This window comes from Indicator indicator, chromosome 7 (genome assembly GCF_027791375.1).
Source record: "Indicator indicator isolate 239-I01 chromosome 7, UM_Iind_1.1, whole genome shotgun sequence".
Classification (NCBI taxonomy): Eukaryota; Metazoa; Chordata; class Aves; order Piciformes; family Indicatoridae; genus Indicator; species Indicator indicator.
Genome location: NC_072016.1, coordinates 16,033,256 through 16,048,481, shown reverse-complemented (window position 1 = coordinate 16,048,481; position 15,226 = coordinate 16,033,256). Strand labels below are relative to the sequence as shown.

The following is a 15,226-nucleotide window of genomic DNA, read 5'->3' as shown; positions in this document are numbered from 1 at the left end:
AGGAACTGAGAGAAAGATGTTTCTGGCAGAGAGAGGGGATCGGTGCAAGAAGTTGTACCTGTCCCCAAGACTACTTTGCAATTGAAATTCCAGAGGCTGTCCTGCTCACCAGCAAACAGGGCCGTGACCACTGGTGAACATGGAGTGCTGGCCTTCACATTCACATTAGAGAAACACCACTCCTTCCACAAACTGAACAGACTTTCTCTTGCTCCAGGCACCTCTTTTCTCCAAAGATATGGTCAGACGTCCTCTTCTAAGTCTCTGGAGCAATCAAAGACATTACTGCCCTCAGGTACATGTGTTTGTTAGTAGCTGAGGCTACAGCACTGTTGTGAAGATCATGGGAATGCATCATGCCCACTTCAGCGTGAAGATAGCCAGGCGAGCTGAAGCCGACTCCTGCGGATGGGTGGGATGAGACACTGGCACATGGCACCTCCAACCAACTTGCAACATGATGGTGTGGTTAGACCTTTAACAACCCATTTCTTTTTGTGCTAAAATTTGTCACCAAAACCACAGAAACATAGGAAATGCCAGGTAACATCAGATCAGCGTTGTGGCTCCTAACATGCACAACTACTACAAAGCAAATAGTAGCACCTTGCAATACCACATGTGCATCAACCAGCTGCTCAGAGAAGGGCTTTAGCCATGTAGCCTTTAGTTTAACCCCTCACCCAAAATACCTGTAAATGTCACCCATTGTAATGCTGTCCACTTTTATCAATGTCTGATGCTTTTTAGCCTTCCTATGTTCTTGGTCTCGAAGACTTCTGGAGGCAAAGAATTCCTCCACTACAACATCATTGCACTGTATAGTTCATGTACTTCTAGGTTTAAAACTCCAGGAGACTTGCATGAACCAACATAAAGTTAAATAAAGCAGGACTTCTACATAGCAAAGGAAATAAAACATTACATAATAACACAAGGTTAGTTTAAACTCATATCTGCCCTCAGTGCTAAGGAATAAACCAACCTGTATAGAAACATATTTTCCTCAAATAGTTACATCTTACTATATAAAAATTAGCACTGTGAAAGCAAGCCAATTTGTGCAAAAAAGAAATCACCAGCCCACAATAAACCCTTTGGAAATGCATGAAGCGTTGCTTTTGTGCTGCATGATAACAGTGAAATGTGTTCATTCCCTAATACTGGTTATCTGTTTTCTGGGTCCTACAGTAAGAAATCTTGTAGACGGCTTACAATGCTTGCCTCTTACATCTTGAACCTCCTGTTGATGAAGAACAGAGTGAAACACTATTAAGGTTTATTTCAGTTGCAAAATCTTTAATACCAGGCCTAGTCAAACAGCAAATCTGTGTCTGGACTAACCCAAAGGCATTTCTTTTGCAGTCCCTCCAGCATCTGTCAAACATTTTGGGGGAAGTTCTCCACAAGGAGCTACTGGGACCCATCAGGGCAAATCCAGCAATAGAAGTTATTTTGAGCAGGTTGTGCTCACCACAGTTAGTAAGGTGTTCAGAACTAATATAGGAGGAAGGCTAGCTAAGAAGCTTATTCTGGACTTGAAAGCCAGAGCAGAAAATTATTGGTGGGCAAAGAGGGATTAATCATTTGTGAGAAGCCCCAGTAGTGGAGTAAATGGCACTGGGAATTACTTTTCTACCTGCCCCTACCCCATAGTTCTGCTGGAGATCATGGACTGCAGCTCCACAGGTCTCTGTGAGAATGGAGGAACACAGAGGACAGTCCATGTTCTGCTCTTGTTGGTGTTCAGCTCCCACCATGGGGTAGCTTGAGAGCAGAGGCTCCTGAGTGTGCTATCCATCCAGGAGCCATCTCCATCGCCTCCCTTCTCTGGGACCTCACCTGCTGTGAGCAGCTGGGTAGCATGTCACAGCTCATGGTGACCACCCAGTGAAGGTGAGGTAACAAGGAGGGTGAGTAGCCACAGGCTGCACAATAAACGCCTGAGGCATTAAGTGCAGTAGTGGGAGCTCAAGGTAGAAGGCAGATAAATCAAGTTTCCCATGATCAGTGTGAGCATTGTACTCTGAGGGACTGGTGGGTTAGGCATCACAGCAAAGTGCAAGTGTATTATGTGCAGGTTTCACTCAGAACAAGAAGCCTGGTGGCCTCCAGGTTTTGTGTGAAGTGACCCCTACTCCTGCTCCAGGCTGTTCAGCCTGCTGCAGTTGAGATGAGGTTACTAAGGCTGTTACAAGTGTTAGAAGGTAAACACCAGATATGAAAAAAAAAAAAAAATCCCTGATATCCCAGGCTGTCTAGCCTACAAGATGAGAACAAACACGTTGTTTCCAATGCCCCATGTACTACTGAGATTATGTGACCACAACCAGAGACAATTGTGGGTACTCTCAGTGAAGGCAGCCTTGGAAAACTCATCCAAGCACAAAGAGGATGAATAAGCCATGAGAAAAATTGTCCTCTTTGAAGATATTTTTTTCCAATATCTATTAATCCTACTTCTTTTGGTGCAAAAAAGCAAGATACACCATCCTGGTGGGAAAAAACCAGCTGGGGCATGCAGAGCATTGGTATATGGAACACTGTTCTCTGGGACTAGTCTAGCATCTCCTACAGAAGACGTGTCAACTAAGTCACCAAGGAACCAAATCATGTTGCCACCATCCAGTGCTGTATTTGTCATTAAAATACACCAGCAACAAACTGAAAGGTATTATTGATAGTTTAACTCTGACAGTTTGGTATTGGAGCAATATGGCCATCTAAAATTGATAGGGCTTTCAAACATTTACACTGCTTTTGACTTTGGTTTTGTTTCAGGGTTAGTTTGGTCTCTTTGGATGTTCATTTTCCCATCTGCATAATGGGAAAAATTTCCTGCCTCTGTTGTGGCAGAACTTTTCCACTGTTTTAAGAGTTTTATCTATACGATATTCCCTTGCAGGGAGAGTACAGATGTAATCCTTGACAAATATAGGGGGAAATGGAGGTCTGGATAGGCCGATGTATTTGCCCAAGGTCACATAGGGATGGTCAGTGGAAGAGCAGGGACTTGAACCTGAGGTATCCCAGCTCAGAAACTAATGCCTCCTACCATTCTTTCTCCCTGGAGACTTTAGTGGTGTTGCACGGGAAGGGCAGAGTTGGCCCCGTTTCTTCTGTTGCTTTTTTTTATGAGTGCGATGACGTGGTCTAAATTAAGAGAAAAATACAAAAAGACTGCCATAAATTATCCATATACAAAGGCCTTATTCACTTTCATCCTATGGTCCCTTCACATCTCACTGGCAGGTTGATGGCAAATGATGATAACATCCCCTTTCACAAACCCTCTGCCCCAGAGGAACACTGAGCAAATCAAAGTGCCCTGTTGACAGGACATTTACAAATTCTGAGGCCAGAACAACTCTTTTTCCCAAAACATTGAATTCTTCCCTAATGCCTGACAGAACTTGTCAGCCAGGAGCCTCACCATCTATACAAGTGCCCCCTGAGGTACAATGAAAGCAAAGAGAGGCTGGATGCCACCCAGTATTCCCACTGACATCAACCAGAACTGGTGGCTATTCTATGGGATTTGTGGGCATTTGGCAACTTAAAACAAAGCTGTAAAGATAGTTGCCTGCATCATCCCATCACATGGGACACTGAACCAGTACATGCTTGGTGGGGTACCAGGAGGTAGTTGTTTGGGTGTCTTGTACTTCAGCCTGTATTTACAAATGAGGTCAGAAATTACCCTCAGCCACAGAGCTGCCAGACTGGGGCATACAAATACTGAGTAGGCAGGCAGCAGCAGGTCTTGGCTCCCATCACAGCCAGCCCCTAGAATTTGGGAGTTTCCTTTCTCTCAGTGGCCTCAGGGGAAAGATTTTTCCTATTTGACTTTCTTATCTTCTCCAGATCTGCCAGCTCTCATCTGTGACAGAAGTAGCTATGGAGCCTAGTGGATTCCAGCATCTCAGACTGAGGGAAGTTCCAAGATGGGACTATATTAATGGGAGAGCAGACAAACTGGTCCCTGTATATTTTGGGCTCTGTTAACACTCCAAAGGGCCTGATTTTGCTTATCCTTGCATGAAGGAAGAAGGGAAAGGCAGTCAGTGTGCTGTAAATGATGACTGGGATTGCCTGGAAATGATAAAGGATTTGTTAGCTCTTTCAAGAAATGTTGACTTGGTCGTTGCTAATTAAATAGATGAATGTTGAATGATGTTGGTCACAGCTGCATCATGATTTTTAAAGCCAGTTAAAAAATTTGAGTTCATGACAGCCTGAATGTATTTTACTGAAGTTCATAAGTGTGTATATTACATGGAGATGTGATGAATATAAAGCAATAATAAAGGCTAAGCAGAATTAGCGAGCAAAATAATTCTATACTAAAAACCATCTCTGGTTTCACAATCAACTGTATTGGACTACAACATTCTATGAGCTTTTCCTTGCCTTTATCTGCAGACTATAATACAAAAGATACTCTTGTATTGAAGCACTGAGGTAGATTAAGATGTCTTGACAGTTTGGATTTTACTTAAGCAATTACAAGAGTCCTTTCTACAAAACGTATTGATTTTATTCCAGAAAAATAAATTCCCATGTACAATTGGGTTTTCATAACATGAAACAATTAGCCATTTTATTGCTAGTGCATATAGGGTAATGTCACATTTCATACAATTTCAGTACAAGTGAAAAAATATAATATATGGCTGATTGAAATGGATAGCTACATTAACATTTATAGATCTATATAGATTTATTTTACAAGCTGTTAGTAGTTTTGAGGGATATCGGTGTTTTAAACTACCAACATTCATATGGCTCCAATTCAAATATATGAATTGTTTGATGTACTATAAATATATTCCAAAGTACATTTCATTGAAGAAGTCAAAGCTGTGCACTAAAATATATCAAAAACATGCCTTGTGAAAATGCTACAGACAGAGCCCTGACTGTCTGTGGAGCATGAAAATGCCACTGGTGCTAGCGTTACTAGTTGGAAAATGAAAACCGTGCCATGATTACAGGATTAGGTGATGGAGATACATGCTGTCATCTTAGGTCATATTACTGGGACCAAATTATCTTCCATTATTCAGTGTAAACTATGAAGAAATCCACCAAATCGGTAGAATTACTTCTGGATTAGTACTAGGTAAACAAAGCCCAGAATCTGGCTGGAGATCAGGCATAAGCCTCACTAGTTTCAGTAAAGCTAGCCACAGATCTTCACTAGTGAAAGTGAAAGCAGAACATGTTCCAGCTGAGTTGTTCCCCTAAGTCAGGCAGGCAGGATCTGAGCAAATAATCACATTTTCCCAACCCTACAAATTTCTTATGTGCCTCCTAAGTTTCAGGTCTTATGAACAGCACCAAGGGCTTCATTGAGGATGATAACAAACAAACTCAGGCAGGGGTTTGAGGATTTTCCCAACTCGGAAAACAAAGCTCAAGCCCCTGGGATAGTCAGCATGGGCCACACTCTGCTCTTAGGTTGATTTGTGCCTAAATCCAACATCATCCTGGATTACCTCAACAGAGAATTTGCCCAAAGGACAAGAGGGCTGAGTGCTGGCAGCAGAGAAGGCACTGAGCATTGGATGAGATAGGAAAAGCTGTCAGGGCTGGAATCACAGTCAGTTTGTGAGCTGGCTTCCTTCTCACCTTTCTTCTCACTCTTGGCCCCAGTGTGGTCTCAAAAGGGCCACATGAAAGAATCTCTCTGCTTCTGATAACATTTCCCCCCAATCCTTCTTGTAAAAACACTGGGGAACAAAGTTTTATTTGTTTTTTTTCAAACTCTAACTCTTGTTTGGCAGATGTTTTTTAAAGCAAACAGTGGAGGGCATTCAGCTACCTGAACTGCCTCACATCTGCCCTGGGGTCAAGCGCTTTCCTACATTTCTCCAAGAATGCATTGCTGTGTAAATGACTGGATTCCAGCCCTGCCTTTATGTTCAGCACGGTTACAGTTACTGAGAGGGAATGTGGTGGCAAGGATGGGAGGGATACTGAGTGCACAGGTAGACTTGATGGCCAAAATGTTGCTGTTGGATCAACCACAGCCCAGGCCTCTGGACAACCAAGAAAATGCTTTATACCATCATTTGTCTTATCTTCCATCCTAGAAAGGCTGGAGGCCTCCCCAGCAACTCAGTAGAAATTTAGCTTACTAAAATTGAACTGAGATATACTGGGTGCACCTCAGAGTAGTCATGATCATCCACTTTCAAGGGGAATAAAAATAGATTTTAAAAGTCTGAGTTTGCCAGGTATTACAGGTTTTCCCCTGGCCTTTTCAAAGAGCCTGATTCACGGCAGTGTATCTTGTCTTGGCTGATATTAACAGCACTCCTCACTGGCCAGCAGAGAAACAATTTAGTGCCAAGACCCCCTAGGCCACAGCTGCCTGTGCAAACAGACCCTCAATGCAGTAACATGGAGAAGGGGCTCCAAGGAATCTGGAACAATATAGACTCTGAAGTAATTGTAGTTTGACTTGGGAAAGAGGGAGCATAAAGGAAGCATTTTCCTTAGGAGAACGGCTTTTTTAAAAAATGAGCTGGGGACCCCAGAAGAGATTGATGAGGATACGTTTTGCCTCAAACCCTGGCAAAACTCTTAATTTAACATTTAGGATATACTAGAAGCTGTTTTATTACAGACAAGGTCAACTCCAAACCCATCTTCAGAACAATATCTGATTCCACGAGTACTTTGTCCGCATGGTAAAAGCCAGCCCTTAATGTTCTACCCTTTAATAATTCAGGTTGTTAGCTGTTAAGTCCATTTGTCTCTTGCCTTACTTGTTTAAAGCTTTCTCCAGATATTCCTGGATCCACTTTAACTTGGGATCAATGCACACTTGCTTGCTGTTGCTCTTGAGCCTTGCGCTGCCAAAAGAGAAAAGTCAGAGTGAGTCTAATGTGCAACATTCCTCAGCCCACACCCACAACGCACCTTAGGGGTCTTACTTTTGTATGTCAGTACTGCTCTCAATTAACCTGTGAAGAGGATGGGTTATCTTTGCCATCCTTGAGGCACCTATTATAAACATCCCTGGTTTTGAAGCACTAGTGCTACCTGTCTCCTCTGAGGATGATTCTTGTGACTCGTGCTGCGTGAAGGTGTGCACTTAGGGGTGGGGCAGATACTGAATTTGTTTTCCAATGCAGATCTGGGTTGCAATAAGTTCCATGCTGACAATAATTAAATTTCATTTGGAAATACTGGTATGGTACAGGTCATTTTTGCAAGGAATTAATTAAGAATGGCTTTCTGGTTCAATCCAAAATTGAAGTTTCACATGTTTTGAGGACAGACACCAAACCATGCCTCTTGGATATTATGAAAGAGTCTGGTCACTTGTTAGCTTTTTCTTTTGTACAAGACTGAACAGATTGCAAGCAGGAAGGCAACTGGAAGTACTATAGAGCCAGAGGCAAATTTTCACTCCTGTGTTCATTCAGTGCTGGAAACAAAAGCAGAAACCTCCTCAGGGGCTTCTCCTGGGTGTCCAAGCTGCACTTTCCACACTAGACTGCTTAGCTACTTTGAATTCCCTGTGAGTTTGGCATTTGGGCTATCTGCGTCTTTCATACAGAAGCAGTACGAATGCCCATAAGAGTAAGTTCTGTACTTGTTCAAGCATTTTGCTGGATGGAAGCCAAAATGTTCCCCACTTTAGAAAATTAAATCTGCAGAATATAAAACTATGAAAGAAGAAATAACAGGTCAAAAAGGCTCCATGGTCTGAATTTATGCAACAAAACAGTGTAAGGTAAACACATTGAAGATCCAGTCTTGCAAGCCCCGCACCAATCAAGAAATGAATGGGCCTAATTCGTATTTCCCTTACAGCAGTGCCAAACTGGAGTGTTTCTGGTGAAGTGATTCTAACAGAAAATAAGAATGGATTTGCTGATGTTAGCCTGGAACTCTTGAGCTGGTTTTGAAGGGTACGGAACCAAAAGCACACATAACCAGCCCCCAGCTACGTGCAATGCAATTCCTCTCACCTATTAAGACATTTTTTTTTAGACATTTATGTCTGAGCCTATCAGCCCCTGCCTCCTTGTACAGTCATGTGAGAGACCTGGGCAGTTATATAGCAAGTTAATCTGAACTGGTTTAGGCGTCTACTTTAGGATGTAATTAATTGCATGCTAACTATGCCTATTGCCCTTCATTGAAAAGCAGAGAATTTAGAGTGGGATTTGTAGAAGTAGACATTGACAGAGGAGATTTCTGGATTTGGAGAGGTGGCTTCCAATAGAAACAAAGACAAAAGCCTGCTCTTAGGATTTTTTGCTCAGGTACAGTTCCCCCTCATTAATAAAGTGGAATGTACGTGGGGGGGAAGAGGCGGGGGGAGGAAGACAAAAAGACCAAATCAACAAAAACAAATAAAAAAGACAAAAAAAAAAAAACAACCTCTACACAAACCCACAAATTCTTTCCTTAAAACTATATGATTTCACTGAGATTTTGTGTTCCCAGTAGCTTTTTAATTTACTTTTACTTTCACTGGAAAATACATGCCCACTAAATTCAGTGTGCTTAAAATCATCAAGATTAGAATTTTATGTGTTATATTTTGATTCCATTTCAGCTTCTATTTTGATAAAGACCTAGTTCAAACTCATGATGTTTCAGGGGTATTTGGAGGTACCTTTTAAGTACCTTAACTCATAAAGTAACAAAAAGATGGTGTGTTCTGTATGCCATTGAATCCCATTGCAGACAAACAAACAAGTCATAAATGAGCAAGAATATGAATTGTTTGTGTTTCTGCATTTCATGCTCTTATCTAACCCTAATAGTTAAGATCATGTATTAATTAAGAGATAAATGTATACTCTGTCCTGTCATAAATGCATACTCTGTCCTGTCATAAATGCCTATAATATTCTTGAAACTAATCCAGAAACATTTCAAATCCTTTACAAAGCTTTAGCACTGGAACCATTGCAATATCCATTGACAGTCCCAGAGCACAAGTCCGTACACTACTGCATTTTGGATGCTTGCCTTCAAATTTGTTTATAGGTAGAGATCAGTTAGTCACAGCTGGTTTTGCCATTTTGTGAAAGGAAATTATTTCTCAGCTGAGACTTACATGTTTCTCACTGTCCTCCACCAAATCCTAAGGCAGAAGCACACATGAGAAAATGTTGTTGATCTACCCAGAGTGGTTTAAGAAAGAAGGAAAGAAAAAAAAAAGGTTCAGGAATGGATGCGTGCTTTTCAATATATCTGTACATTCCTGATAAAGCTCATGAAACCACATCAGCTGAGTGCAGAAATATTTTGGATGACAAAGAATAGATTTCTGCAGCATTTGAGGCTCAACGTGGATCAAAGACAAAACTAGTGATGGGATCACTGCAGAGAAACCCGCTCTGTTCACCGAGATCCTCTTACTGAGGTCAGCAGTAGTAAGACTCCTTCACAATGAAAAGATGAATGCTATTTTTGTTTCTTCTGGAGATTTTGAATTTGGGGAAAGAGGGGCGCAGCCACGAACAAATGAACCAAATAAAAAGACCTTCCTAAGCACACACACATGTCTATGACCCCATTTTCCCTGAAAATAATTATTTTTTTTCTTTTTCAGCAAATATAAAGATGTTATTCTCCATTAAGAGCCCATTATTTCTCTCCTCTGTGATCTGTGATCTACAAGCATCAGCCTTGGCCTGGTCAATGTGTCCCTAGATCAGGCCAGCACATGTTTAGGGTCTGTACCTCCTGTGGAGGCTACAGGAAATCCAGGATTTCATTTTGCTTGTTTAGTTCCTCTCATGGAGAAGTGGAGCATTAGAAGACTCAAACCAATGTAAAGTATTTTCCCCAAGGTGTGAAGCTCCACATCCGAGGCAATGGACAAGGTTGTCTGACATTTCTGCTCACATACCCATAGGGGAACAGGACGTGGACTGCATAATCACAAGGAGATCACAGAGGTAGAACACAGCTGGGAAACATCCAGCTGAGCTCCTTTGTGTGGAACAAAGCAGGGTCCATGTGTATCTGACACATGGGGTGAAGAGATTAATTGGAAGTCATGGCATGAGACAGACCAAACTTCAGCCACCAAAGCAGGAGCCAGTTGTGTAACTCTTCTTTTCGACACCTGAGATTTGCACCCAGCTGAAAAGAGTGAAAACTTACACAATCTGAAGTGAGCAGTTGGGTGTGGAGAGGATTTTGAGGTGCTTAATGTTGGCTCTTGCCACGTTGCTCTCGTAGAATCGGCAGGGACATCGGTAGGTCAGGCTGACGGGTTTCTCTGGGGGACACAGGGAGAGAAAGGACACGTTACTCTCTCTTGCTCCCGGTCAGCCGCACAGATACAGAGACCTGACAGAAACTCCCTCCAACCATGCAGGTGAAAGAAGAAAAAAAAAAAAAAAGGGGGGGGGGGGGGGTGGCAGGAGAAAAGCTGTAGCTTTGGAAGAGCATTTGCCTACAGCTCACAGCACAATCCTTTTACTCCAGCACCCAGCCTTTCAATAACGGTGCGCGGGATTTTAGAAGACAAAAGAAGAGGGAGAGAAAATGGAGATAAGTAAAGAACAAGAGATTAGAATAAGGAGCCGCTCCATTGTGCAGGGATGCTCCTGGTAATTAGACAAGATAAAGGACAAAAGAGGGGCACTTGTCCTCAGTGTTGTTCTTGTCAAATGATTTTGACCCGAGGCTAAATTAGAAGGTAGCCAGAAGAAAGCGATGAATTCCAAAGCGTTCAGATCAAAACAGCTCGGCTCAGGTGCAGGCTTTTCACGGGGGACTTACTGGCTACAGAAAAGCTCTGAGTCTTTCAGGATTTCCCAGGGCCCAGAGGCTGACCTTTCCCCACTAGAGCCAGCCTTTGCTCCCAGCCAACACACTCGCATAAGGAGGTGGACTCGGAGATGCGAGATCACAGCGGTTTCGCAGGAGAGATTTGGAGTCTTTTGAGCTCCTAGCTTCAGGCAAAGTAACGGCAACAGAGGAGACATTTATCAGGCAGTGCGCTCTCCATGTGCTAAACACGGACCGCCAGTTTTGTCACTGGCATCACTAGGGACAGAATTAAATTTAGCCCCCAACGCTAAAAATCAGGCATGCATATGCATGCAGAACTAAGAAAAGCAGGTGCGCATTTGCCAGCCTCTGATGCAGTCCTGCTACCTGATTTCTCCGTGACAGAACTTAATTACTGGCAAATAAGTGCGCATAAGTATGTTCCTCGTTCTGTGTGTAAGCTTCAAAGCTCCATGCACACTACAGTACAAACACTGAAGCCTTGCATGGAAGCCTAGAAAGAGTTGCTTAAGGTTTAAAAGTTTCCCAGTGGAGCAGTTTCCAGCCTCTGGGAGGAATTAGATTCATACACCTAACCCAAAAGATTAGGCTCATGCTGTAGAAGATCAGATCTGTATCTAACAGGGCTTAAGATCCTACCTGGCAATTTGCCACCCTGTTTATTTAGGAGCACTAGTAGCTTCCAAACCCAGTTCCCTTAAAGGCAGATGGAGAGCTAAAGAGCAGGGAAAGGCTTGGAATCCCTAAACTGCTGTCTAGGAAGGTGAGAAAAGAGACAGCTTTTCTAAGTGCAGCTGATCTGCATATATTGCATATTTACCAAAGCCTGTCTCTAACACACATAACCAGGAATAGCACAGTAAATTTACCCTGTCCTCAGGAGGGAAAAACATTTTTTTCCCAAGTGCCTCTGGTAACTGATGAGCCAGAATCAGATTCCACAGGCAGATGGGCAAAGCCATAGGAATTCATCAATGTGAGTAAATTCCTCCAGATTCACACCATGATCTAGACTGTAAGTTAACAAAATTGGAGGACTTTTTCTCTCAGTTTTATGTCAGTCCAAACAATTATATCATCTATGAATTAGTAAGTGGAAGGACAAGCTCCCATCTGCAGGGAGAGGAGGAATGAGGGCTGCAGGGTGACCCTCATAAACATGCGCTAGACTGACTAGTGGTATTGTGGAAGTGAGTGAGAAAGACACTAGGATTTCTCACTGCAAATCTGTGCCTGATAGCTACATATCAGTGAGTTTGTACTTGAAAGAGAGACTGAAATTTAATGCAGTCATACAAACCCACTCAGAACAGCTGCAGTGGAAGTGTCTCTGCAGGCTTGTACCAAGGAAATTTAAGCAACTTTTACCCTATACAACATGCAGGAGATGAATCATTCAAATCTATGCTTTGAGAATGTAGTCCTATCCTCTCTGACACTAGAAGAGGGACTTTCAATTCCATAACATTTGAAATCAGGGGCAGAGAAAGTTGAACCATGACTAACATGTACAAGTTCCAGAGTTGTTTCCTGCCCAAGAAAGGGCATTGAGCACAGCAAGGAAGTGGGGAATCCCCAGAATTTGATGTTGTTCTGTCACCCCAGTGCAAGGTGGAAAGACAACTCCCCTCCCTGCACAATGATCCCTTTGTCATTTCTGTGCCCCTTGCCTCATGACCAGCAACAGGAACCAAGCACCACAGAGCGGCAGCACAGGCACCAACAGGGTCAGCTCTCAGCATCACTTACAGGCACTTGAGTGGAAAGGGAAGCTGTATCCAGGTGGGCAGGCTGGGCACAAACAGATAAAACATTTGACGAAAACTTCATTTTACTCCTGTTCATCCAAGAGTGTATTTGTCAGAATCAGGAGAGAGAGCTGCAAAGTGTTTTAGGACTAGAACAGCTTTGTTTCCCTAGGAAGTGAGGCTGTGACAGGCAGATCACCCTTACCACGTTGGCTAGGGAGAATTCAAAGTTCACCTGGCCTCCAGCACCCTGCAAGTCCTCATCTGGATCAAGACTGAGCTCACTACATGATACACAAAGAAGCACACACAAAAAAAATTCACTCTTCTCATTGCAAGCAGGTGGAGTCTCTCTCCTTACACTAGTTTTTCTCCAACACTTTAAAGTAATATCCCTAGTCAGGTAGCCAGGTCCCAGGCACTCTTACCCTGCCATAAAGATACCTGGTGCCATTTGCTGCAAGCTAAGGAGAACCTTACCAGCCTTCTAGCCCTGTGCTAAGAGCAGCCGAGGGGAGCCAAGCAAAGAGAGAGAGCCCTACAGCTGCTCGTAGAGGTGGGGGGCGAGAGGCTGGAGCTGTCCCTGCCGCCTGCGGCCCTTCAGGTTTGCCCTCAGTTATCTGCAGTGCTCACTTCCCAGCCCGCAGCTCCTGCGTAGTAGATAAGCGCCCGGGGACAGAACCCACCGGCCCAGTCTGCCTCTTGGGGGTCTCTCCTGGGTAGCGCTTGCTTCGTGGTGGCTTTTTGTACATTTCACCGGGACTGACTTGCTGCTGGGACAATGCAGTAGAAAAGCATCAGCAAAGTTATCGGGAGCAATTAACTCCCTCGGGCTAAACAAAGGCGGCACCGGGAGGCATCCTGGGTGGAGAACAACCAAGTTTCGGTCGCCGAAATGGGAGAATAAGACGAGAGCGGAGGTTTGAAAGGGTGCTCGTTACTGAGCCAGCAAACTTTCGATGGGGGGAACAAAAGGTGTCAAGACTTTGCCACGCCAGAGGTTAGCCGCAGAGGAAGAGCCGGGCGATGCCCACAAGCTGCAAGGCAGAACACTCGCCCGACCACGCGTGGGGAGTACGGCCCCTTCGCGCCGTCTTTGCTGCCGCGGAGCCCTGTGAGCCTGGGCTCCCCACGCTCCACGGTTGCGGCGCGGATGGTGCAGCCAGTAGCCCGCGGTCTCCAGAGCTGCCCGCACTCGGCAGCTCCCACGGCGAGCGGCTGGCGAGCAATCGACCGGCTGCCGCCGCGACCCGACTCCAGGGACGATCAGCGGGCAGCGCGGTGCGCGTGGGACAGCCGCGATGTCACTGCCTTCGCGACAAATGCTACCTCAGCAGCGCTCGCAGGCTGCCAGCCCTAGTCCCTCCAGAGCTCTCGTCAGCGCACCCCCGGAAACCTCTCCGTGCACCCTCGTTGGGGGTGCGATGAATTCCAGTCGAGTGACCACTTTGGCTCAACTCTGCCCTGATCGAGGATCACGACAGAGGATGCGAAAAGAAACCGTGCAACCGCCTGTTCCTCATTTCTTGTAACTTTTAGTTGGGGTTGGGGTTTGGTTTGGGTTTTATTTATTTTTTTTTTTTAAACGGGAAATCGATACTTTGCAACCCAATCGCCTTCCTACAGACCGCGCGCCGTTGCAAGTTTTCACCACAGCCGATTTCAATCCGGGATAAATTTGGCAAAGAGGATTGCTTTGACCAGCGTTCCTTTTAAGAAAGCGAACGGTCAAGGCAAGGGAGAGCTTGCCTGTTCCCCGCGCACACCCGCCAGCGGCTTGGAGCTCGCCAGACACGCACGTCTGAACTGCGGCAGGAGGCAGGGCCGGGAGAGCGGGTGAGCTGAGGGAGAAGGGTGAAGAGTTCCAAGAGCCGTGGCTCCCAGCCGGGTTCCCCGGCGTCCGTAAGCGGGAGCGAAGCAAGCGGAGAGAAACGGGTCCCGGCAGCTCGCTTACTTACCCTCCGAGAGGGAGATGATCGCCAGGGCGAAAGTAAGCAGAGCTAGGGCTCGGAGGTCCATGCTGGTACTTCTGGCGGGGCGCGGAGCAGGCAAAGGACTGTTCGTCCCGGCGGCTGCGGCGCTCTGCGGGAGTCCCCTCCTCCCCTCCCTCTATAGAGGGGCCGGGACCGCCGGGCTGGGGGAGGGGAGCCAGGGGGAGTAGCTAGGCTATGATTTATTGCCCGTGGCATGTTATTACATCCTTCCTCTCTTAAAAATGCTTGGAAAGGAACCAAAAGAGCGAGGGCTCCTCTCTTCGCTCCGTCAGCCCGGCAGTCTTGCCCCAGGCAAAGCGCTTGTCCCAGCAGCCCTGAGACCCGAGCCCCTCATGGGACAGCAGCGACGGTGCGCTCCCCCCTGGGGGTCCCGGACGCACGGCGGCTGGAGCTGCGGCGGGTAGCCGAGCTGTCGGCCGCTCCATCCAGCCCTGGCCGGGGGGAGAAGGTTTCCTCACCAAACTACGCCAGCCTTGGTCCCTTCTGCGCACCCTGACCCCACTTCTTTTGAACCAGAGCTGCATAGCCCTGGGACAGCTGTGGGTAAGCATCCTGTAGGGGCTCACCGCTCACACCGAGAAGGGAAGCAAAATCTCCCTCACTCCTGGGGGCGCGAATCTAAATTTACACCGGCGCCCTGGGCATCAGATCCAGCGCCTTACACAAAGCATCTCCTCAGAAGCTTTTTCTTGGGGTTTGATTTTGTGG

The 15,226-nt window shown here is 45.5% G+C and overlaps 1 protein-coding gene across 1 annotated transcript; it reads right to left on the bottom strand.

Moving 5' to 3' along the window:
- Positions 1-1,196: 1,196 nt before the first annotated feature.
- On the bottom strand, positions 1,197-14,551 carry CXCL12 (C-X-C motif chemokine ligand 12). Its single transcript, XM_054382384.1, has 5 exons — positions 14,483-14,551; positions 10,141-10,258; positions 6,774-6,860; positions 3,056-3,153; positions 1,197-1,243 (listed from the first exon to the last, which is right to left on the bottom strand). The coding sequence occupies exons 1-5, from the start codon at positions 14,541-14,543 to the stop codon at positions 1,212-1,214; spliced, it is 396 nt and encodes a 131-aa protein (XP_054238359.1). The 5' UTR covers positions 14,544-14,551; the 3' UTR covers positions 1,197-1,211.
- Between the last annotated feature and the right edge of the window lie 675 nt (positions 14,552-15,226).

What these genes read in the sequence shown, in the direction of transcription:
- CXCL12 (XM_054382384.1), bottom strand. Translation starts at nt 14,543, where the DNA reads ATGGACCTCCGAGCCCTAGCTCTGCTTACTTTCGCCCTGGCGATCATC. An exon ending in CTGGAGAAAGCTTTAAACAA is followed by an intron (nt 3,154 to 6,773) that starts GTAAGGCAAGAG and finishes CTCTTAATTTAG; the next exon opens with ACCACGTCATCGCACTCATA. An exon ending in GTCTCCAGGGAGAAAGAATG is followed by an intron (nt 1,244 to 3,055) that starts GTAGGAGGCATT and finishes CTTCATCAACAG; the next exon opens with GAGGTTCAAGATGTAAGAGG.